Source organism: Apis mellifera, linkage group LG3 (genome assembly GCF_003254395.2).
Source record: "Apis mellifera strain DH4 linkage group LG3, Amel_HAv3.1, whole genome shotgun sequence".
In the NCBI taxonomy this organism is placed as follows: domain Eukaryota; kingdom Metazoa; phylum Arthropoda; class Insecta; order Hymenoptera; family Apidae; genus Apis; species Apis mellifera.
The window spans coordinates 5,817,027-5,840,713 of record NC_037640.1 but is presented as its reverse complement, the minus strand read 5'-3'; the positions used below and the strand labels follow the sequence as shown (position 1 = coordinate 5,840,713).

Here is a 23,687-nt window from a genome sequence, read left to right as displayed (position 1 = left end):
GATCGATGATCAATCGCACGAAAAATGAACAAAACCTAGCCGATCGCACCTGTTTTGAATGATAAAAACAAAATCTTGTTCGAGTTGAATCTAAACAATTCCAACAAGAAAATTTGATATCGAAAATAAAGATTAAAAATTCATTTTAGAAATATTAGCAACCTTCAGCAATCAATCGATTCCAATCGCACGAAAAATGAACAAAACCTAGCTGATCGCACCTATCTTGAATGATAAAGACAAAATCTTGTTCGAGTTGAATCAACTAAACAATTCCAACAAGAAAATTCGATATAGAGAATAAAGATTAAAAATTCATTTTAGAAATAGGAATATCAGCAACCTTGGAACGGAGAAAAATTCCTCGACTTCGATCGACGATCAATCGATTCCAATCGCACAAAAAATGAACAAAACCTAGCCGATCGCACCTATCTTGAATGATAAAGACAAAATCTTGTTCGAGTTGAATCAACTAAACAATTCCAACAAGAAAATTCGATATCGAGAATAAAGAAGATTAAAAATTCATTTTAGAATATCAGCAACCTTGGAACGGAGAAAAATTCCTCGACTTCGATCGACGCACAACTTCTAATCTCGCCAAGAACGAACGAAACACGCCTCGAATTATAAGCGGATGCCGCAAGATTTTCAAGAGGAACGCGAGGGATGCCTCAATCTTGTGTCTCCGTGAAATTGTTCATCGACGATCTCTCTCTCTTTCTCTCTCTTTTTCTCGATTCGACGCGATTTCAAGTGCAACTCGGGGTGGCCGCGTATTTTTAGAAGCTCGTGTGCACACGCAGCTGGAGAGCGCAAGAGAAGAACGGTCGCCTTCTCTCCGCTTCGAGTCGTGACTTCGACTTGACTCGTGCAACATCCTCGTCACACTATAAATGTTTCAAGGGTTTGACCTCACGGCGGGACGAATAAGAAGTAACAAGAAGGGGACAAATTTATTGGACCCCAGGACCGTCAACCAACCCTGGAGCCTGCCTCCAAGTGAAATTCCAAGTTGCGAGAGTTTGTACGTGGCAAAAACAGATCGATGGGAGAAGAGGTCTTTTTATTTCGGCCGAGTGCAATGAGTGGAGAATATATAAATAAGCGAGAACGAGTTACTCGTTAGGAGGGAAATGGGGGGATAATGGGGGATGGATGTTATAGAATACGACGAATTATTATTGTTGATTTTGCTATTTAAGAAGAATGGACAATAACGAGGCAACGAGATGTCAATGTTGGTCGATTTATTTTTGAAAATTGACGATCGATGACGAGCATTCCTCGCAGAAACGTTTAACGGAGGAGAAAGGAAAGGAAAGAAAAGACGTGTTCTTAAGAAAACGTTTATAATGGAGATTGTAAGGATGAATGTGAGGAAGAATAAAACGACGATAAAAAAGAAGCACTTTTTGTAAGAATAATTTGATAACTTAATAATAAAAGAAACGACGAGACTGAAGAAGAAAGAAAGAAATAAAAGAATAAATAAACGCGATAATAAATTTTTCTCTCGAGTGATGAAATTTGTTTAAATCGTCTTTTATAAAATCGGCAAATTATATTAGTCGTCCAACAACTTCTGAGTCCTACTTTTAACCTAATTTTCCGACAAGTTTCGGCCGCCATATCGACATCCACGACAATATTTTCGAAAGGAGGGCGGTAAGTTCTGGCCGGTCATCGAAACTCACCGATCACGATCTCGGTTTATAGGTCGTCCCTCCTTCGAATCTACGTGTTTTTTTTCCTTTTTTTTTTTTTAGGATTTATATCCTCGCAAACAGATCGAATCTACAAGCTGGAATCTAGAAGGAGGGCGGCAAGGCAAAATATAAGGGGTAATTTTGATAAAACGGAGGGACTATCGAAGAATCGGGTCGATCCTTCGGATTTTATTCGACGCTGCCAGCTTGTCGTGACAGATGAGATTTAAACAGATCGACGACGATTCGTCGTCGAAATTTTTTCCTGGGATGATGAAAGGAGATCTTTCGCGCGGAGAGTTGGAGTTACGAAAAAACTTACGGGAATAAGGTGCAAAAAACTTGAAAAAACTTCGAATAAGCTTTATATTTTTATATTTGCATGAACTTCTTATCTTCTTATCGGTTGAGAAAAAAAGAGAGAGAGAGAAAAAAGGTCGACACGAGAGAATTTTAAAATTTATGGAAAAAGAAGGAGGAAAGAATTGTTAAAATTATTCATCGGGGATAAATTTTTTTATTCCCGGAGTAGGAGTAGGGCGTATAGGTGGGTGGAAGCAGAAGACAAGATGAAGTGTTTAGATTTATCATCGTTGGAATAGGTTAGCCTTGATCGACGTTGTTCGCCCTCGAGGTTACACCCTAAACCTCTGGAAACTGCCTACTCTCGACAAGGGAGCACATCGAAGAGGGGTTTCCATGACGACTACGAGAGAGAATTGTGCCGATGCTCGGGACCAACCGAGCCTCTCAGCCTCGAAATGTTCAACGCACACGCGCGAACCCCCTCCAATAAAGACCCTGAAATATTCAAATCGCGAAATTTTTCCAGCCTTAATATTGTCCGGAAACTTGGAGAATATTATAGACGCGTATCTCTCTTTATCTTTTCTCAGAATATTTGAAATTATAGGGAAGACAGATTTTTTTTTTTTTTTAAGATAATTTCGTCGATTCTTACTCTTTTCTGTGGAAATAAACTAACTGAAAGTAGTATAATCTTGAAATTTTTTTAGAATAATCACAATTTTAATATTCCAATTGCGAAAGATAGAAAAATTTCTCGATGATAATTTTTTGAAAATGATATCTAATCACTCTATAAGTGTATTTTATACGAGAAGTGAAAAAATTGTTTCAATCTATTGATCCTTTTTTTTGTAATCTTTTAAGAAATCGTTACTTGCGCTTTTTCATTAAAATAAAAATTTGGATCGTAGTTTGTTACTTTTACAAGCGCAAAAAAAAAAAAAATTAAAAAATATATATATTAATCAACGAATGTATCTAGGATCTTTCTCTGAAATTTAAATTTAAAACTCTGAAATTTCACCCTCGCGCGCGATATTTATTTTCCAACTATCCGGAGAAGTTGCGAAAGGTTCAACCCTCGACTTAATGGCGTCTCCGACTTACGACCAAAAATAATTTTATACCTCGCGATAGTAAGTGCAAATTTTCGAGCTTTGACCCAAAGTGCACTTAAGCAAATTCGTCGAAAATGCAGCGGCCGCCTTAATGAGCGTCGCTTTAATATGCGGCCAGATATTACGATCGCTTCTGTATCCCACCTCCCAGGGTGGTTTTTTTTTAGCTTAGGTTGGCAAACAGTTTATCGCTTCAATTTTAAGATTGTGTTCGCGCAAATCCCCCCCAACCAGTCCCGAAATTGTCAATAAACGCGGCAAATATCTTATCCGCCTCGGGGACAAGATTCTGATAAAGAACCTCTTCCTTCTACGAATCTCTACGTTCATTACGACCCTATTTTTATGAAACTTACGGCAAATAAACCGATTTTGAACAATATTGAATCTTATTTCTTATGGGAGAGAATTGTTCACGAAAGAACAATTTTCTGTTAATTGTTCGAGATTTTCTTTTTTTCGAAAATTGCCAATACGAGAATTTGAGTTAATTCGTGCATAAAATCCTCCCTATGGAAAATGAATATAGATAATTTATTTCACCAAAATAAATATTTATGATTTTTTTAAATCATTTATAACAATTAAAATTAACATCAAACTAAATAAATAATAATTAAATAACTAAATAAATTATATACGAATTAAAATTAATATATCCCAAATATCGCTTGGAAAATAACAATCTCTCGAAGCTATTTTTAAAACTTCCATTGAAAAAAGAGAAACCCTCTCCTCCATTGAAATCCTCGATTCATCTTATTATCCAATATTCTTAACAAACGAAGGAAATTTGCCATTATACCCGTATTTCTTTAAAAATTACCTCGTCCAAAGTGTTCAACATCCGCTCTCGGTACAGAAATGTCGCGAGTTGGTCGCACTTGAGAGTCGAGAAACGAGAGAGAGGTAAAGAGACACACAGAGAAAGAAAGAAAGAGAGAGAGGAAGAAAAAGTTGCGTAGACGGCGTTGAATTAATGAAGACACGGCGAAGGAGAGGAGGAGGAGAAGGGTTGACGTCGGTTCTGGGTACAGGACCTAGGGGAAGAGGAGGGGGAAGGGGATTGTCTTGACTCGAAAAGTGAATGAACGCGGAGAATTGGCTCCCTAAGGTCAGGGCCTGGCGTTTCGGCGGCCCTGCGTCGAAATAAAATCTAGCAGAGTGGAGATAAAAAGAGCCGCGGCGAATTCCCGGCGGTCTGCAGCCGCTGACTGATACGAAAATAAGAAACCTCGACTAAAATTAACCGGCCGCTAAATTCTGCCCGCGCTTTCTCCCTTTCTCCTATTACCACTCGCTGCATTCTGTGAATATATACACGATGAAATAAGTTTTCTGAATTTTGCCTAAGGAGAATGGAGGATTGTTTTCGAGTAAGTGATACCCTATTCATACGTTAAACATGGAATAATGGGGTATTCTAGTTTAACGAGAGCTTAAACTGTTATATATTTCAGTTTCCCTTGAGCTTCGAATTCGATCCGTAATATTTAACCTAAGGCTTTTATTGGTTTATTAAAAGAAATTCTATATTATTTCGTGAAATCCTTATCTGCATCACGTCTTTTGTTCCGAAACCCTTCTTACGAAACTTCAAATTCTTAAGCTTGTCTACATTTATTTTTACTCCGCTCCCGGTTGAAATATCACGAGTGAACGGAGAATCTAAAATATTCCAAATACCTATAAAACGATTGCCGAACTTTAAAATTTAATCAGAATTTTTTAATCCTTCCCATTTCATAAAACTTTACCATCCTCCTTACTTCAAAATTTATCATAAAAATCTCGCCTGAATTTTACAATCCTTCCTTCCTTCCTTCCCTCCAGAAATATCTCATTCGACTTGGTTGAATCGACGTAAGTCGGACGGACACGCGATGCGCCCGAGAGAGGAGAGTTCGTTTTTAAACGATGGCCCGTTCCATCGATTCCAGCCGGGCCAGCTCTTCGTGCAGAAATATTACGTGACGCCACGTGTTTCTGCTTCCCGTCACTAACAAACTCGAGGCTGTATGTTTCTCTTCCGAGGCGGTTGCACAGTAGCTAGTTGGGCGAACCTTCCACGAGCGTGTAAATACACGGTTGAAACGGACCCTGGATCCAAGGGCTTTCTCTCCACGGACCGTCAAAGGGATCTTAGACGCCACGGTTCCGAGAACCGCTACCAGCATCCCCCTTTGCCACGTTATTTTCGGGAAAATAAGAAACGAGGGTCGTCGTGATGCGCTCGAGGGGATGGATGGATGGACAAATGGAGGAGAGAAACGTGAAATTTCGTTGAAATTGTTTCTCAGAAACTCAGATGTTGGGTATATATACTGTATATAACCTTTTGATTCGTCGAATAGTTTTTAATGGAGAGGAAGAATTGGAAAAGTTGATAGATTCTTTCAGAATAATATTTCTAACGAGGAAGAGATAAATTTTTCGAACGATGAAAATGGAATATCTGGAATGATCTCTTGATTAACGAAAATTATGATTCGATGGAATTTCTCTCGTTATCCTATAATGGATAATTTTGATAGAAGAAAATTGGATTGAGAAGGATTATTTTTATTAGAAGTTATTTATTCTTTACTTTTTCTGTTCCAACGTATATTTATTCACGGGAGGAAAATTTAGATTGAAGAAACTTTTCAACGATCTAAATTTAAAACTAAATAAAATGTGAAAATGTAAAGAAGATAAAAATAATCTTTCCGTGAAATGTATCTTAATTTTTAAGATCCTAATTTTAAAAAGTTTTTAGAAAGATTTAAAGCGGATAAAATGATGCCAAGGCTAGAATAAAGAATTAACGAGCAACTCTCCAAGATTGTAATTTCTAAAAATATATATACCATATACCGAAGGATCTGTATTCTCCAAGAATACATTGAATAATCGAACGATGGAAAGAGCAAAGAGAGTATCTATCGCGTTCGAATGGTGGAAAGGAAACTCGGTAAAGTGGAGCAGGAAATCTATAATCTTCTCCCCTTTCTGTTATCGTGTATCGTATTTCCTCGTGAATATTTTCGCGACACGCGAGCTCTGCCTCTCTTTCGAGCCTCTTTCCCTCTTTCGAAAGGGTTGGCTGCGATTAAAATGGCGGCCGGATGGAATTCTTGCGGAACGATTATTTCGGGACGGTGATCCTGCGGGACCCGTTGCACCCGAAAACATCCCCCTGACCAGCTGGATCGAATTACAGGGCCGTATCCTGGCACCGGTTCAATTTTCCAGCTAAATATACCGGCGATGTATATTTGGCGAATTGCTTGTTTCAGGCTTGTATTAGCGTTCACGTTGAAGTGTTACAAAAGCACCGTGGAATTTCGATTGAAAGCAATCGGGGTATAAGAGGCATTGAAAATCGAGAATACGATCGAGAAAATATGGTTCAACATATTTGAAATTTGAAAGAATTTTTTTGATGGAAATGTTTGAGTTGGGATTGAGAGTGGAGATAAACGATTAAAGAGAAATGTAAGTTAAAAATATTTCACGTAAAAGGGGCACTCTAATACGGTAAATGTTTTTTTATTACGACCTGTAATTAATAATTGATTCAGATATTGCATCATGCGACCAATAGGTTGTTATGTAAAAGTATTATATAAAGATATTAATCTCATCAAGATAATGATACTGATCGATAAAAATTTATTGGCTCGCATAAATTATGAAAAATATCTCAGTTTACTTTGCGGTTATCGATAATGTGCATTGTACGTGTATATAAAATTATACGACTTTGATAAACAAATTATACACACTTTATATATTGTTTTTATTATTTTATGTTATATAATTGTGCAATTAAAAAAAAATTAATTAATGAAAACAGTAGACAAGTGCCTTTATTGTTGATAAGGATGGTGTCCATGAACGCAAGGAATTGTTTGAAAATATAATCAAGAATCTTATTAATTTTGCATAAATATTATAAACAAATGAATGATATATATGTATATAAAATATCTGAAATGTTGAATTATTAATTTGGAAAAATATGATTTTGTTTTCTTCGCAACAAAAAATATTAGAGACATGAGTTCAAATATTATATTGAATTATTTTATTAAATTAAAATTATATGTAATATTAATTGCATATATGTATTTAAAGTTTTTGTTCAAAATCGAAACAATGTATTTGATGCAAAGTTAGGAAACTGTTTTATCAATGAAGGACCAATAGCAGCGCTCCTCGTAAAGAACTATTTTGGGATTTTGTTTGTAGGTGGTGGCGACACATGTCTTGCTATCTTACGCCATCTAGTGCTTAACATTTAATCGATTTCAGGTTGTGATTCAAATCTAGTAAGAATCACGATAAAAAGAATGATGATTTAGAAAGTATTTTTTATAAGATAATAATCAACTAACATTTCCCTTATATCGTTCTAAACCTTCTAAATAAACGAATGATTAACGATTTTCTCAGGCAATGGAATTCATTAACGAATGAAAATACACAATTTTAATATAATAGCAATTGTTGATGAATTAGTTAAAATATTTGTTAATTAAGCTCAGTTATATCATTATAAAAGAAAAATACGAAGAACGAGCAAGCAAATAGACAAAATAAAATAACGTATAACATTCTAGGCAAGAGACGTCTTGTTAGAAAAGATAACTGTATATGACAAATTTAGAAAGTAATATTTTTATAGTGACATACCCAAATTTCCCAGTCCAATTGCTCCCACTCTTGGTTCAGGATTATTCTCATCCTAATGTTACGTAGTCTAATGTTTCTAATTACATCTTGCACTGTTTTTTCCACAGAAAACGAAACATGTTTCTTTGGTGCACGCATGGCGTCGAACAATATTGCAAAACTATTCGAAAATTATTTGCGCGCGCTTCTCAGTTTGTTCGTTGTCGCCACCTTGTGACCATATTCTGTATTAAACTAGGAAGAGTCGATAACATAGAGCTCTACTACATATAAATTCAAAAATTAAATTTAAAATTTTTTTATTTTCTATTATAAAGGAAATATGAAATAGATATTTTAATAATAATTTTTTAATAATAGAATTTAGAGAATATTTTTAATTTCTTTACGATATTAATCACTATAAAATTGCTACGATTGATGTTGAAACTGCACTATGATTATTGTATCTACAATATAAAATTTTACTTCGTCATACGATTGAATTATAAATAATACATTTGTATATTTACGAAAATATTTCCGAAAATGACTTCCAGGAAATATGTTATTGGTACCTATGTATACATTCTGCAAAACAAAAGTCAAAACATTTCTTATAGCCATCTAATCATAATATTTCTTACTTCATCAGTTCTAGGAAAGATTATCTTCGATTTGGCGCGTAATTTTTAGTGGAAGGGGAAATGTCGTTTCAGCCAATTAGAAAGTCCTTAGCCAATCCTGTAATGCGTAGCATCATAGTTCTGTCGAAAATCTTTGTGGTGTGACGTGTTGTTGATTTGTCCTGGATAATATTAACTACGCAGTATGTATTTATAATTTTATTCAACTGATTTTTATAGAATATTGTTAGCTTTTCTTGTTTAACAATCCATTGCATGTTTCTAATAACAAAATTAACTAATTTCTCGAATATATTTTTCTTCCGATCGTACCTGTAACCTATTAGGATTATAAATATCTTATATCAATCTTTAAAACTGAATTTGAATTCAATTACTGTTTAATATATGTACTTTTTCTTTAATTTTATGCATTGCAAGTTCTATTTCTTCAAATTTATTAATCTTTTTTCAGATTATTATTGGTCGATTGCAGGATGCAGTATAATGAGAATATAAAACACCATGATACGCCATTTTGATTACGTAACAGTCAACGTATCAATTTTTCAAGAAGATTTGGTAATGTATAATTTATTTTAAGATCATATAAACGTATATATGCGGTTGAATCGTATATTTTTTCAATAATATTCGATATTCAATATACAATTAATACATAATTCAATACGTAATTTATATATAATTCAATAATTTCGAAATATTCGACAACGATGAAAAGTTAACCATACTTTTTATTTAATTTGTTATTCGCGAAATAATAATTATTTAATAACTATTAAAAAAATAGTGAATACGCGATAGAAAATAAAACATAAACAGGAAAATAAATATTTCTTTTTCTAATTATCTTTCTCTTCTTGTATTAATGCAACTTCATTTTCAGAATATTATTTTTTATTATGACCAAGCGCAATGTGGTCATTAGAGTCAGTGTTTGTTGCGCAATAGTATTTTCAATATATTTTAGTGCATAAAAGTGCATATTTATTTTAATTATAATAATCATTCGCGAAATTAGAGTCAGTGTTTGTTTCTCTATAATAATTTCAATAGTCAATATCAATAGTTTTGTATTTATTTATTTTAATATTCATTTTCACATATTAGAGTCAGTGTATCAAGAAAATAAAGCAGTCATCTATCATCTTATGGTAAGTCTTTTAATTATTTTTCTATAATTTATTTTACTCTTTGTATTTTCTTTTTCTTTCTTTTGTCTTTTTCTTCAATATTATGGATTATTATAGATATTGTACGCATAAGTGTATATATTATATCTTAATACCAATATTATATTTTATGTTTTTATGTATTTTTTTATCATATTAACTTATTAGAAACTAAATTCTATTAATATTACCTTAGACAATGAATCTTTTCTTTTAAATGTGAAGATTTTACAATCTGAACACAGATTTCTAACTTCTTTTTTAAAATATCTTGATTTATAATACAATATATTTAAAAAATGTTCAAGATGTTCATTCAAAATTATCAAATATTTCTGTGTTTGGAATGTAGATCATCAATATATATATTATTATATAATTGTGAAGAATGTGATTTTATTTTTTCCAAAATTCCTTAAACATTTTATCTCCATTCTTCAATTTTCAAAGAAAATCGTTCAAGGAATGAATCCTATCTACTCAGTGAATTCAAATATCTCTCCAAAGATCAGTTCTTAGATTCTCATTTAAAAAAGAGACCTTACCATTCAATCTTTAGGGGTATAAAATTCATATCGGTATCTTGAAAAGATTTCGTACTTCCATGAGAAATAAACCATCCGTTCGCAATCCGTTGCTCAGTAATAAAGTCCACTCGTCTGGCGCGCTGCTTTCGAATTACTTCTTATTAATTCTAAAGCGGAGGCGGAAAAGCAAATACTTCCAAATTATTCATAATCCCAAGCCCCTTCGGGACTGGCATAATGGAAATCCATAGAGTAAAAGGCTTTCGTCGCGGTTCCGTTGATTCCTTTTTATCAATGAAATACCCTTTCCATTCCCTTCAAATGTCTGGAAAGTGGCGCGAAAACAGTCGAAAATAATTTCAAGAATCTGGAACCGTCGCTATTATTAGCGCTTCATGATTCCAGTTACCAATGAGTCTCTCTTCGGTTTTAAAACCGTGAAATTCATATTAAAACGTTCCCTACGAATTATTTTTCGCCATGGAAAATTATCCACTGTAGAGAAGAGGGAAAGGAGAGAAAGAGGAGAATTGCTGGACCAGACTTCGGACCGGAAGAGATTTAAATCTCGCTCTTCCTCGTTTATGGTTCTGATTCTCTCTTTCTCTCTCTCTCTCTCTCTTTCTCTGTTTGTTGTTGCTTTGTGACGTTGCGGAAACAGCCGTGCCATTATGCGTTTCCTGCAGTTGACGTTCCATCTCCCTTCAAGACAGAGCTAATTTCCCGGATTTAATTAGCCGGCGCGTAAAGGCGGCTCCTTTTAATCGAGGATTAATTTGCACCGTTTGTATGCGTGTCTGCTTTTACATTTCCTTTTCGGTTACATATCTCCCCGTTCGCATGAACCGTTTTTGGGAATTGGAAATGGATACGATAGATACAGTCCATTGAGATTCGGCCTTATTCATTTTCGGGCTATTATGAGTATCGAGTAGTTCGAACGTTATTCGGGTTCTGAATATAATTTCTGTATTTATCGTTAAGAGGTTTAAACGTTAATTGGAATTACTTGGTTGTGCTGTATTTAAGTCACTATTCGATTTCTAATTATATTAAATTGGAATAAAGTGGTTCTAGATTCATATCGGAATCGAACTAATCTAGATCCGGTTGATATCGATGTTAGGCTTATCGAACAGAGGCTAATTGTAGAATAGTTAAGACAAGTCTTCGAAATGGGAATAGGATTAATCTGAAATCGAATCATGGTCTAATTATCTTCGTTCTAATTTCCGATCCATTTCATTCAACAAGAGAAAAATTTCAAAAATTATATTGTTTTTTTTTTTTTCGTTTCTTTACGTCGCGTAATAATCAAAGAGGAATATTAATTATTTCCATAAATAATTTTGCGGATATTCCAAATTTTTAAATTACTTTCCATCCTTTTTCCTTATATAATAAAATATATTTTTCATTTTGTGACCGATGAGGCTAATGAAAAAATCTTGTGACACTGAAAAATGAATTCTACTTTTATTAAAAAAAATTACCTTTTCTTATATTAATTTTTTCACAAATCGAACGAAATATAAATACTTAAAAGAAAATTTTAAAATTCTCTCACTTGCTCGTAAATCCTCTTCGAATTATCACCTTTCAAATTTTCCTTCTTCCTTCTTTCTTGACCAAACGTGGAACGATGATCATCGAATGGATCCTCGTCCGATTGAATTTTTCAACTAAACAGGCGCGTGTGCAGGTGTGCTGGAATTTATCCAATCCGCAGATTAGATTGCTGCTGCGGTTCTCCCATCCCGATATACCCGCGTCCGTCGAGATTATTAAAACATCCTCCGTTATTAATCCGTCCCGTCACTCGAGACCCTCGACGAGCACTTTTCCCGCATTTCCCACAGGTTTGTCTCCCTCCCATCCTTACCCCGCGCACACGCTTTCGATTCTAATTCAATCACGCGATTCTCCTCGAGAAGAATCCTTCCATCCCCTCCCACCTTCATGAATTTTCACCACCCCAATGTCATCGGCGCCTAGGGGGGAGAGGGTGGGGAAAAAAATCCGCAGCAGTTCGTGAAAATCCTTCTCCGATTTCCGATCTTTTTCCTTTGGCTTTGAAACGATTATTCAGGAATGATTCGCGAATGATTTTCAATTCCCTTCGCGGGGTGTGTAGATTCATATTTTCTTTCTGTGGGGGTGAAAGAGGAAGTGCATAGGTCGGAATGAGGGAAGGAGGGGGGATTGTTTGCCGAGTCAGGGGAAAGTCAAGGGTTGTAAAGTGGAAGTTTTACTGGAATATTCGTGGGGTTTCGAGAGGGAATGGTAAGGGATGAAATTCTGCTCATGATTGGAATGTTTTTCGGGAATGTGGAGGGGGGGAAAAGTTTCGAGAAGGAAGGAAGTGCGTTCGACGTTTTTACGAAGTTTGTATAAATGTGGGAAAAATGTGGGAAAGCGTGAAATCAGCTTCGAGATAATAATAATTTTGTAAGGAACAAGGTGGATGCTTCCGGATCATTATTCCAAGAGAGGGAGGTAAATCTATTGTTGTTTATAACAACGCGGATGTTTATTTTCTACGCGATTGGTATTCATGAGGGTGCCCGATGATTCTCAACTAGCTTATTATTTCGAAGAAAAATATAAAAGTAGAGGAGCTCTTCGTTTCTGATTTCTCGTGAAAAATGCGATAAGCAGAAAAATAGTAGAATAAACAAGATTGCGCATCATTCGATTAATTTCTTTTCTTACTTCTTTCTACTATACGATATCTTTAAAACGTTCAAATCGAATAATTACTTCTTAGATCAACGATAATCGTAAAGAAAAAAAAAAAAAAAAATCCTCAAATCCTCCTTTAAGAAAACGAATTATTCGATAAGGGATGAAATTAAACTACACCAAAGCATCTTGCCCTAAATACAATGCAACCGAATTCTGAACAACCGAGAAAATGTTTCCAATTCCAAAGAATACCTTCAGAATTCTCATTGTCGACATTGCTCGCCCCAATCCAACCCATCGAGTAATTATTCCTATCAAATCAACGATAATCGTAAAGAAAGGGTTCGCGACACTTAATTATTTTAAAAATTCTTCCTTTTACCAACAATCCGCCGAATCCAAATCCTCCTTTAAGAAAACGAATTATTCGATAAGGGATGAAATTAAACTACACCAAAGGCATCCTGCCCTAAGATACAATGCAACCGAATTCTGAACAACCGAGAAAATGTTTCCAATTTCAAAGAATACCTTCAGAATTCTCATTGTCAAAAGGCGACATTGCTCACCTTAACCCAATCCATCGACTAATTATTCCTATCAAATCAACGATAATCGTAAAGAAAGGATTCGCGATGCTTGATTATTTTAAAAATTCCAAATCCTCCTTTAAGAAAACGAATTCGATAAGGGATGAAATTAAACTACACCAAAGGCATCCTGTCCTAAGATACAATGCAACCGAATTCTGAACAACCGAGAAAATATTTCCAATTCCAAAGAATATCTTCAGAATTCTCATTGTCGACATTGCTCGCCCCAGCCCAACCCTCTCCCAACCCCTTCCTCGACTCGTGCACGGGAACAAGGAGCGGGCGTAACGAAGTGCAAGTGGCAGAAATTCAGAGGCACAAGCCCGAGGTAGCCGCGAGGATAGGAGAGCGGAAAATTGCAGGTCCGTGTTTCGCGCTTGTCGAGGGTGTAATTAACGAGCGTCACGTCGAAATTACGTCTCGGCCCGGGGGGAGGAACGATGCCTGCATCTTCAGGGTGTCTCGTACTAATTTACCCCTCCCATCCCTCATCCCTTCGTCGAACGCATCGCATCGGCCGCCTTTGTGACGTTCATCCCTCTCCCTGGAAGAAGCACCGCGAGGAGGATCCTCCCTTAAATAGGCGCTCCTTGGAAGGATCGACGGAGCTGATGGCAATTATTTTCTTACCTGTCCCCGTGTTCCTATCAGCCATCCCTTAATTATAAGAGTAGTCATGTAGAGCCATTACTTGATAACCTGCACGCGAGATCGTCGAACGAATTTTCGATGGCGAGTTTCGAATCGAGGGAAAGGGTAGTAATCGCGTAAATAGCAGAGTGTTCGAAATGTTGAAGTTTCTTGTCGTATCTTAACGTATCTTAGGACCATTGGTGATCCAATTCGAACAGTGTCCTTTGGTTCAAATATTCCATATGGGATTGGAATTCTGATTGGATTTCGTTTTTCTTTTCTTCTTATTTTCGAGTTATTTTTTGCGATTGCTCGATACTTTCGAAATAGTTAAATCTTTGAGATCGAAGATCTTGGTATCGCGTTTCTCGAGTTCAATTGATTTATTGGCAAATTTGATGGAGTGACAAATTAGAAAGATTTTTCCTTTTGCAATTTTGTAGTTTATATGAGATGAGGTTCTGAAATGTTGAAAAAATGAATGAGAAAGAAAAAAAAGAGAAGATTAGGTATTTTGCTAATGGATTTCTCAATGAAATTAAATAAGATCTTTTTTTTTATCTTCTCTATGAGATAGACTTCATAAATATGCATAGTGGAAAAATATCACAATGTGAATGAAGTCTCAGACTGTCGTCAATTAAATCCAATCTGGAGATCCATGTTTCTTAATTATTTAGTTGACCAATTAACATTCCATCTGCTACCAACTCGTGTTCCATCGGTGCTTATCAACTCGTTAAACAATTTATTGGTTGATTATAGTCTTCTAAAAATTCTAGGAAATTCCCACACAACAAGATTCTCAATTTCTCTAACAAATAATTCGTCTTCCAATCCAAAATTTCAATATCCCTTAATTTGCTGCTTCGACGAGGTTCGAAAGAGCGGTAAGAAAGCGATAAAGGCTTCCATTTTCGATTCATCATCAGAATTCGATTCATCGTATCAGGAGATCGGGAACGAACCAAGTTCAATTTCGTTTCCATTCGAAAAATCTTCTTAACGATGATAGCCAGACAGAGAGTTTTTCATGGCGAATAAGTGTGATTTCCTTTCGTTGAGGAACCGCCTCGTGTTTCTGTCGGGTTTAAGGTCAGCCATTTTTCCGCGACAGAGCGGTGGACGTAAGAGGATTAAGCCAGTTTTCTTGCCGGAGGATTTGCCACGTTGCACAGATGCTGCTTGTTCGCCATTTCTGCTCCTCCTCTCCCTGCCATTTCGCGGGGAACTATCCTCGATGAAATTAACCAAAGATTTATTTTACTCCTGCTATATTACTTTCGAATATAATATTTAAAGTTAAAGCGAATTTTATTTCCTCGATCAAAGAGAAGGCCCTCGTTTCTTCATGTCTAATATTTTTGAAAGAAGGGATAAGAGCTGAGAATTGTGAGGATGTTCAGTAAGAGCGAGTATTATTTAATTTTGGAGGGAAAATCGGATGATGGGATAAAAATTATAATTTGTAAAATTGATCAGTTATAAATTAACAAAATACGAGCTTCCCCTTTTCTAGAAATCTTCCTCTTTGTAAGCCAATCGAACAAAGATTTTGTAGATTAACCTTTCGAGAATTAGATTTAGAAATTAGAATTAGACACGAAGAATTAACATTTCTCGATTTATTTTACATCACGTTATTTCATTCATTTCAAAATTTTCTCGCTACAAAACGATATTATACTACAGTTAGAAAATTAATCATATCGAATAACATCGTAATTAATATTAACCGCGAAATAACACGGAATATCGGATAAAATAAACGTCTCGAAAGTCAAATTTCACCGTTCACCGAAAATTCCTAAGTAAATCAATTCCGTTATTGTGGGAGACGATTGGGGAGACGAGGGGAACAAATAGCCGCGTATCGGAAAAGAGTTTGCCGGGAAGGAAAATTACATCGGCCCGCTATTACCCCCCTCCGCGCCGCCTGTGCATTCGAACCGAATTAGAAAACTTTTCGCGTGATTAATCCCGAAAGGGGATAACTTGGGAACGATCGAGGATCGAAATTAAAACTGCTCTCTCTCTCTTTCTCTCCTTTCGATATATTAATCATTCTTGGGGCAAACGGAGTTCTCGCGGTTTCCGTGTCAAAGACGAGCCTCCTTTTGTTCAACCTTGGTCAAAAGGGATTGGATTAATATCGCGGCTCGTGGAGGCTCGATATTTAACCCGATGGTTGGGAATGGATAGTCAAAGAGAGAGAGAGAGAAGGAGAGAGGATTCTTTGAGCTCGTTTCGAGGGATAGCAGGCGGTGGATTAAACGGATGGAGATTAAAAATTACGAAAGTGCGGTAGCAAGAGGTTGAAGAAAAAAACTTCTTCTCCCTCGAATTCTCTTCTAGAACTATTTCACGCTCGGCGGCAATTCGGATGGCTTCGGGGTTAATTAAACGTTACGATTCTCAATTCTACGTTGTGTACTCACGATGTGGGGTATGCGGTGTGGCGTCTTGGCGTGGTAGGTCAACCTGAAACGAGAAACGGAACGTGTTATTAATTCGGAGATTATTGATAATCGTCCCATGTTAGTTTGTTATTTCGTTCAGTTCGTCGTTGGATTGTTTTTTTAACAGGGGAGGGAAGAGATAGTTCGTCGAAGCGTGGGTATTTGTTTTTTAGTCGTCGATGTTATTCCGTTTCTCGATACATAAGGGAGGAGTAAATTTCACCTTAGAGAAACGAGACCAAGTTTACATTTAATTAATTATCTTGTGCATTTTCATGCTCGTTTGAGGAGGATCGTTCTTTGATGTTAATTATGAATATTCTTGGATTCGTTAAAAGTTAGGTGTCTTTCGCTTGTTCCTCCACGATACTACTCGCTATCTTTTAACACGCTCTTCGGTAAATAGCCCGTTTAGCCCGAAGCTACTATACCTCTCGAAAGTATATATACTCAAACGGAACATACTTCCTCGTTACGTTTCCTTCTTGCATATCTTTTTCTCTTCTGGAAATCTTCTCGGTGTAACGAATACCATCTTTCATATTATATTTAAGGGAAATATATATATATATACACTTCACGCATAAACCTTTTGTGCTTCCCTATTTTTCTTTTTTCAAAAATACAATTATTCCAAAATAATAATACAATCTTCTCTTCAACAGATATTGTTCCAAAATTCGAGGGAAATCGATCGACTTTTATTTATTTATTCCAAAATAATAATACAATCTTCTCTTCAACAGATATTGTTCCAAAATTCGAGGGAAATCGATCGACTTTTATTTATTTATTTAAAACCTTGAAATTTAATCGTCATTCCTCGAATTATTCACCCTGTTCCACGATAATCTACGTAATCGATACGCTCATTTTAAGACCAAGATCTGCTCATCTCGATTCGATTTCAAAGGTGTCGCTCCCCAATCGATACCACCTTATAATCCTCGTCTCTATTCAAAACCACGGACGTTCGAGGATCTCTCGAAGGGAAAGGGGGAAGAGGAGGAGGAGGAAGAAGAAGAAGATTCCTACGGGTCTCGCGGGTGCATTCCAGGATCCATTTTCATTCCGGTCGCCGGCCGGGGTGGAAAATTTCCAGGGGAAACGTGGGTGGTCTCGCGAAATTTGAAGGGCGGGTTTCGATTTAAAATGGAAATGGAGATCGGCGGGCGGCGAAAATAAACGATGCCCGGGCGTAAATTACGAGGGGTGGGAGGGTCAGAGAGGACGGCAATTTCGAGAATCGGCGGGCAAAACGTTGTTTCGACGCTGATCGATATTTAAAGGGGTTATCGAACAGGCGACCACGATTGATTGTCCAACCGTTGGCTGATCTGGTTTTGCCTCTTTTTGGATTTCGCGCCTCCATTTCTCTTGTTTTTTTTATTTTGTCTCGTTTTGCTTTTGCTTTCTGCCCGTGGATTTGGATCTTTTCGGGGAAAGGAAAGTATCGATTCGATTTGATTTGATTAGGTTTTCGTCGCGAATGTGTTTGGGTAAAGTTTGTATGAAAGTTTTTAAAAATTTGAATTCGATTCGATTGGATGAAAGAGAATTATCTTTAGGAGGTTTTTAGGAGAGAAAAAGATCGAAAGGATAGAATTTTTTATTATTGTAGAGAATTTCTTTGAGTGAATAAAAATTGTATCACCTTCTCTGAGACATTCTCTACGAAGAAGTCTTGTCAGGGATTGAAAATTTGTCAAATTTGGCAAATTTGTGGGGATAGAAATTGATGAATATGTATTTGAGAATGAAAGATTTCTTAGACGAATTAAAGGAAATGTAGGGATTGGAAAGAATCATTCGAGAAACAAAGAAATAATTTCATGGATAATAACAAAATCCCCTTAAGATTTCCATTATTCTGTTTTTAAAAAATAATATTCATCCACCGAAATCATCTTCCTTCATCCAATTCATCAGACAATCCGGAATTTCTTTCCTCTTCTTGAAAGAGCTTCTTGAAAAAGCACGTAGCAAGAGAAGGAAATGACATTTCCATGCTTGTCTGCACAAAAGGATGGAAAAGAACAGGCGTGAAATTCAATTTCACCGATGGCGAGGTAACATCGTGAAAACTTAAACAAACGGCAAAAAAAAGGATCGGAAAATCGGGTTACTACGACGGATTAATCGGATCCATCGCGCTCAAACAAATTACGTCCATTCTATTAACGCTACATATATTATACTCGCAATACGAGCTATTCGATCGAACAGGCGTTAAATCGAATCGACAGGAATGAGTTCTCTCTGAAAAACTCGAGAGAGAGAGGGGAATGAAAAAAAGAAAGAAAAACTGAGAAAAAAGTCGATCGATGCTAGGCAGAAAAAGATGGATAGTGAAAAATGGCGGAGATCGAGGACAGTCGAGAATAATAAATCGCGCGTGTACGTATCCTTTTTTGAGTTGGAACTATCATTGGCGTGTGCCCGTTTTAGGAAGAAACTAGAAAATCCACGTTTCTGCAAACATGGATCGAATCACTGGACCGGTTGATGAATCTGATCGCGTGCAAGTCGTGGATACTCGATTCCTCTCTTGTTTCGTTCTCAGTTTTATTATTATAATCGAGTTTCTTCTGGAAGGGAAGGGGAGAAGAAAAGACGACGATGGATCGAAAGGAACGGAATACGTAGCCAATTGCATTTTACATCGGGAAATTGAAATACGGGGGATTTTTAATCAGGCGAATAAAATTCACGGGGAAAAAGGGAATAATCTTGCATCGTTATGGACTAATTTTCATTAAAATTCCTCGAATGAAAGGTCCGTGAAAGAACGAAGGAAACTAATCACCCCTCTTACAACTTCTAATCAACCAATTTCCTCCTCGAACTCAAATCGAACAATTCAATTTCCCCTCCTTGTAATTCATTATCCTAATATTTATACAAAATCATCCCTTGTAAAATTTAAAATCTTCTGATCTTTATTACGATTTGTATATTATCGAAAAGATTTCCAAAGATCTTCGAATTCTTCTTTTAAAATCGTTCGATAAATTATACAATTGTTACGAATAAAATAAAATTCCAAGTTAATCCAGGATATTCGTAGCAATCATCATCCCCCACGATGAAAAACACCAGCTTGAAAGATGAAGATCTCTTGAAAGGTGGACGCAAGAAGATTTCGATTGCTCGGTTGGGGATGAAAACGGGCGATTTCCGGCCGCGTAGCCGAGCTCAAGAATCGTAAAGCAATTACTTTTAACTCCGTTCTCGTAATCGATTGCTTAGCCAGCGGGGCCACTACGTGACCTGTATCGTCGCCTATCGTGCTTCCTCTCCTTTCCGTTCACCGCTAGGTGTCTCACGTTCCCCTCGTATTTCTGTATCGCTTACCGCCTTCCAAGTCTTATCCAATTCCCAACGCGGCTCGAGCCGGCCACTTCCGACCGATAATAAAATCCGGAACTAATATCCGCTAAGGCTGCGTCCAATGTTCCCCCGGGATAGTGTATCGATCACGTATCGTGCACGTGACAATGGACACGTGGAAGGTGTTGCTCGTGCGCACAGGAAATTCGAGAATTTATTTATTACATCCGTAAATGGATGAAGTCTATTCGAAAGAAAGAAAGAGGAGGAGGAGGAGGAATTGTTGATTTTTAGAAGAACGAATTTCGAATATCGGAATTTAATTTCGATAATTATTGATTTTACAGAAAGGAAAAGGAAAACTTTGAATTTCAATTTCGAATTTCGAGTAAGTAAGTTCGCTACGATTTCTCGTTCGAAAACAGTTGTCAAAGATCTCGTTCCCCTTCCCTCCATTTAAGTTGTTAACCGAGCACTGTCGTTTTCCAAAGTTTCGACCTGGTGCCATTACCCAAGTGCGACAAGTTCCATTACCACGCACGAGGATATCCGCGTGTCCCCTCACGAAACAATCTTCGATCCTCCCTTGAATTGCGGATATTGATGAACATCTTTGGATAATCTCATCAATTCGTGTCATTCTCTCGTTTTAAATAATAAAAATAATAGATGAAATCATTAGAAATCATGGGAAAATAACAGGTTGAAGTATTTATTAAAAAAGTAATCCTACGATACTTACAACTGAAGAGAGAGAAAAGAAAAAGAATTTTTCAATTAAACTTCAAGTTCGAAGGAAGATCCCCCATGTTGAATGATGCTCTGGGAAAAATTCTTTCGAAGAGAAATCCTTTGGAGATGTTGAGGAAAATGTTTGGATAAATAATAATGGATAAAAAAAAGAAATTTCCAGGAACGAACGGACAGATGCGTCTGTAATTACATCGTGTATTTATGCGGTAATGGATATACCACGGGCTACTCGTCTCGGATAATGGCGTCGCGTGTTGTTGTACGAAAGGGGTTTGGAGAACGTGGCGATACCGGCGGATAAAGGTCTGCGGTCGCGTCCCGTTGAAAAATTCATCCGCGGAATCGGAAACGGAATAATAATTCATCGCTCGCGATTATTACAACCGAGGCATTCATACGATTCGTGTTCTCATTTCGAAGGAAGATCGTGTTCCGTCAAAGAACACGAGTCTTTCACGGAGTCTTTCAGTTGTGCAGGGTTTGTTCTTCGAAAGTTAAAAGGAAGTTAGATTCTTTTAGATTTTATATAGAGATCGAGATTGAGTGATGTTTTTTTTGGGATGAAATTCGAGGATAAAATTGAAATACGCGAGATTTCTTCTTCGTTTTATAATCGTCTTTCTTGTATTTAGGTAATTGAATTGTGACAATAGATTATAATGTAATTAAAACGATATATTAAACGTGAAGATTCTTTCTGAGAATCGTGCACAGTGTGTGAAGAAGAAATGGAATGGAGATAATTAAATTACATACGGTTTTATACGTTAATTATAATCGGAATTTTGATATGTATGAAATTACAATTCGGTTAGACGATCAATATCGTTGCAACCGATACCATCAATCATTAATTTGTCCAAACACTAGAAGCATTTTTTCGCAAACCAGTCTATATTTGTATCTCGCGTATCTATCGCATATAACAATCAACCGAATTGTTCCATTTCCCATCATTCCATGTGCTTCGGTTTCCCGCTGACGAATCAAATATTTGAACTCGAATCAAATATCGAAAATTTGATGCTGCGTTGCAAAAAAAAAAGAGGGAAGAGAGAAGAGAGAGAGAGAGAAGCATCACTCACCCTCTATCGTAAATTGGCTTTCCAACGATTCTGTTTAACTCTGTACTCATTGGTACGGGACCCAAGTCCATTGTTACGTTCGTGCAGACGTCCGTGTACGTGGTTAATGGATACACGTGCCGTAAATGTCCTGGTTAATGGCGGCGCGGATTATCGTGCAACGGCCATTTGGTCATTGTGTCGTGATCATGAGAAAAAATAAAAAAAAAAAAAAAGAGAGGAAAGAAAAAAAGAAATTCGAGATATAACGCAATTCCATCCACTGTTCGTAATATCTGTAATTTTCATTTCACAAAGTTAATCGTTTAGTGGTTTTATATAAAATTTAGGTTAGTTTTCGCGGGAAATTTGAAATTAAAATTATAGATCGAGGTTAAATGAAGTTGCCAATCCTTCCTTATCTCAAAAATTAACTTCGAACTTTCGATTGTGGTATTATGAAATGTATTTAAAATTTGATTGGATCGTAAATAATAGTTTGAATTGAGAAATTTGAATCCTTTTGTCAAGATATTCTCAAAAAATTAATCGAATTTAACTAATTTCGCAATCGATTAACCGATGCAGGGTCGCAATAATGATCCCCGCGTTGGGGCAAGAAAGCCAATCAGAGTCCAACGGTGCAGAAACACGGCAAGTGGTGATCGCGAGGAAATCTTTGTGCCCCGAATAACCCCTCGGAAGAATCTCGTCTTAAACGAGGTGAATCCTCGTTGATGTCCGATTTTTTTTTCTTTCTTTCCTCTCTTTTTTCTTTTTTTTTAGATGAGACAAAACGATCAAAGATAATCTCGATACCTTTGAGGTTGAGAGGCGGATGCAATAATAACGAAACCTCTCGAACGATTAGAGGGGGGAACAGGGCGTGCATATCGTTATCACTTCCGCTCGATCGCGTATTACGTCCTATCGAGATTTCGCTGATCGAGCCTGGAATAAAGTGGAAAGTATCGATGATAAGGTTGAAGGCGCTTTGTGATAACCCTTGTCGCGTGGCCATCGATTAAACAGCTCTCTGAACTGTGACACAAATATTTGAGAATCGAAGAATTCGTTTCGATTTTTCTTTTAACTTACTTTTTTCAGTCGATTATTTTCCAATTCTAATTGAATTAATATATTTACTTCATTTCATTTTTGGACAATCTTATTTAAAAAAATTAGACACCGTCTAGTTTTTTGAAATATCATGACGCTTTTCAATTTTATTGCGTGGAAGTCGATCGCCATCCAATTTGAATCCCATAAAAATCGAAGCCTCTAATCCCTAAATTCAATTTTCCAGAGAAATCTATATCCATAAAAATCCGACTCCCTTTTCAAATATATCCATATCCATAGAATGATGTATATTATTCGTTCGACTTGAATGTAATGCGCGAATAAAACAGTGGCAATAATATTCGCGATATTAGTCGTTCGCTCCTTTCGTACGTTATTTAAATTTTTGTCCACCGACTCGCTCGTGGAAAATACATTCGACTAAGTTCGGAATTCGAGTATATCGAAGGTGCGCAAGGTGGTTCAGTTATTCACAGAGAGAGAGAGAGGCGGCAGCCATCTATGCGCCCTCCTCAACGGAATTTCGAAATGGAATTCCTGTCGCGCGAAATTTCGCGCTGATTGGTACGCACCAAAGGGAATAATAAACGGAGACGCATCTAATTTCACGTGACGGAGACGAGACGGTAAATAATACAGTAGCCGGTGGGTAACAAGGTGCGAGATAACGCTTTGCTTGTTTAATTCACGTTTCACGATTTAAAGAATCGCAATTGTAATCGTGTTCATCTACAACCCTCATTACTTTTATTACGTACTTTCGGATGCAATTTATTTTTCGTAACGGAATATTCAAGAGAATTATATCGAATCAAATTAATAATCGATTTATTTTGAATCTCTTGAGGTAAGATAATTTGAAAGAATTATTATTCAGTTTGATTATACAGTTCTGAATAATAAGTATTTTATATTTCGTAATTGCGCCCTCTTTTTGGAAAAATCT

At 36.5% G+C, this 23,687-nt stretch overlaps 1 protein-coding gene across 7 annotated transcripts in view; it reads right to left on the bottom strand.

The window, feature by feature from the left end:
* Positions 1-23,687, bottom strand: part of LOC410951 (RNA binding protein fox-1 homolog 2) — a 315,194-nt gene that overhangs the window by 176,112 nt on the left and 115,395 nt on the right. For all 7 annotated transcript variants that reach the window (XM_026439411.1, XM_016911104.2, XM_026439413.1 and 4 more), the window contains one exon: positions 16,491-16,533. In XM_026439411.1, coding sequence (XP_026295196.1) covers positions 16,491-16,533 — 43 coding nt within the window. The remainder of the gene's footprint in view (positions 1-16,490; positions 16,534-23,687) is intronic.